The 1,778-nt window shown below is 41.3% G+C and overlaps 1 protein-coding gene across 1 annotated transcript in view; it reads left to right on the top strand.

The window, feature by feature from the left end:
• Positions 1 to 951, top strand: part of ENTPD3 (ectonucleoside triphosphate diphosphohydrolase 3) — a gene marked incomplete at its 5' end in the record, with an annotated part of 6,972 nt that extends 6,021 nt beyond the window's left edge. The window contains one exon of the mRNA XM_008591946.1: positions 164 to 951. Coding sequence (XP_008590168.1) covers positions 164 to 400 — 237 coding nt within the window. The remainder of the gene's footprint in view (positions 1 to 163) is intronic.
• Between the last annotated feature and the right edge of the window lie 827 nt (positions 952 to 1,778).

The following is a 1,778-nucleotide window of genomic DNA, read 5'->3' as shown; positions in this document are numbered from 1 at the left end:
CTGAGCCTTTGTGGCCACAGTGCGGTGTCTGAACTTGGGCAAGGCCTCTGACCTCCTTAGGCCACAGCTTCCTGTGGGAGGTTTGTGAGGTTGTCAGTGGTATGCTGTGGGTATGTAATTCTAGCCTCGAGCCCTGCCCTGAGCCGTCTCCTCTGCTCCACAGGTGGGGAACAGCAGCATAGGCTGGTCTCTCGGCTACATGCTCAGCCTGACCAACCAGATCCCAGCTGAAAGCCCGCTGATCCGCCTGCCCATACAGCCGCCCATCTTTGTGGGCACCCTTGCCTTCTTCGCAGCGGCGACCTTGCTGTGTCTGGCGTTTCTTGTGTACCTGTGTTCAGTGTACAGGAAAAAGAGGCACTCTGAACATGCCTTTGACCATGCTGTGGATTCTGAGTGAGCCTTCAAAGCAGCTCCTGGAGCCCTAGGGCTGCCTAGAACCAGCCTGGGTCTCACCAGACAATGCAAGCTAAGTGGCTGCCTTCCAGAAACACAACTTAAGTCAAATACCTAGGTCATGTGCCTCTCAGATATTGATTTTTGACAAAGCACCTCTTCGGCAGTCCCTGTGCACATTGCTCCTTTTTTCCATTGTCATCGTGGTGTGTATATTTTGCCTACCATACCGCAGGTATACTTAATGCCATCATAAGACATTCAATTCTGTGATTGCTTACCAATTACTTTCCCAGATTATATGTCATTATATATCATCATAAGACTTTCTATTCTGTGATTTGCTTACCAATTACTTTCCCAGATTATAGATCTCTCTGCATAGGTCTTGACTTTGGGGAAACAAAAGGAAGCTACAGGAATATTTACCTCCAAAGTGGGATGAGAAAGAACTCCAGCAAGTACAATGGCTACAGATTAAGAATCTACATTATTTCATATTGCTGTTTGTTAGCTGAATATGGAATAAAAAAAAAAACTTATTTTGACTTGCAATGTCCGTTTGTTAACTTTCTCCTAGAGTCCTAAGGTGGTATTTATGAGAGGAATTTTTTAAAATTAATCAAGTTTTATTAAAACTTTCCTAGTGGATTAAAATAATCATGCATTAATATTNAAAATTAATCAAGTTTTATTAAAACTTTCCTAGTGGATTAAAATAATCATGCATTAATATTACCTTTATTACAGCAAGTTCAAAGTCCTTTCACTTCGATAAACCTTTGGCTTTGTGAGGTAATTGAGCCAAACATTTCTGTTGGACATTCTGCTTGATATTTCCATATTTGACATTCTAAGCCTCTGTGAGGCCATAACCTACCACTCAGATCTTAATTCCCACCCTAAATGGCTGCTCCCAAACTGCACCTTTGCTCACATGGACCTCACTACTTAAACTGTAGATCATCCTCCCACTCATCCAAATAATACATATTTCTCAAGGTCCAGTTCCAGCTCTACATCTTCCATGAAGCTTAGCTTGTGTGTGCACACGTGCACACACACACTATGACCTACCTCCTGGACCACTTTTTCAAAACTAGTCACATATATTCTTATATTGTTACTTATCTTTGTGTGTGTATATATGGCTTATTTCTAAAATAGGCAGTATGCAACTTAAGAGCAAAGCCTGTCAATTATCCCTCACTCACTCATTCAACAGACATCTAAGAAACATCTATTATGGCCTAACATCTTGCCAGGTGTGATGTTGGATTTGGATAAGTGATATGAATGGAGTATACATTCATATTTGTTGATTAATGTTGTTTCCATAAACGACTGAGGGATGAGCAATAAACTATAGAGATATCAGATAA

The sequence above is a fragment of the Galeopterus variegatus genome, unplaced genomic scaffold (assembly GCF_000696425.1).
Source record: "Galeopterus variegatus unplaced genomic scaffold, G_variegatus-3.0.2 Scaffold7420, whole genome shotgun sequence".
Lineage (NCBI taxonomy): Eukaryota > Metazoa > Chordata > Mammalia > Dermoptera > Cynocephalidae > Galeopterus > Galeopterus variegatus.
This window is presented reverse-complemented; position numbering and strand designations above follow the sequence as displayed.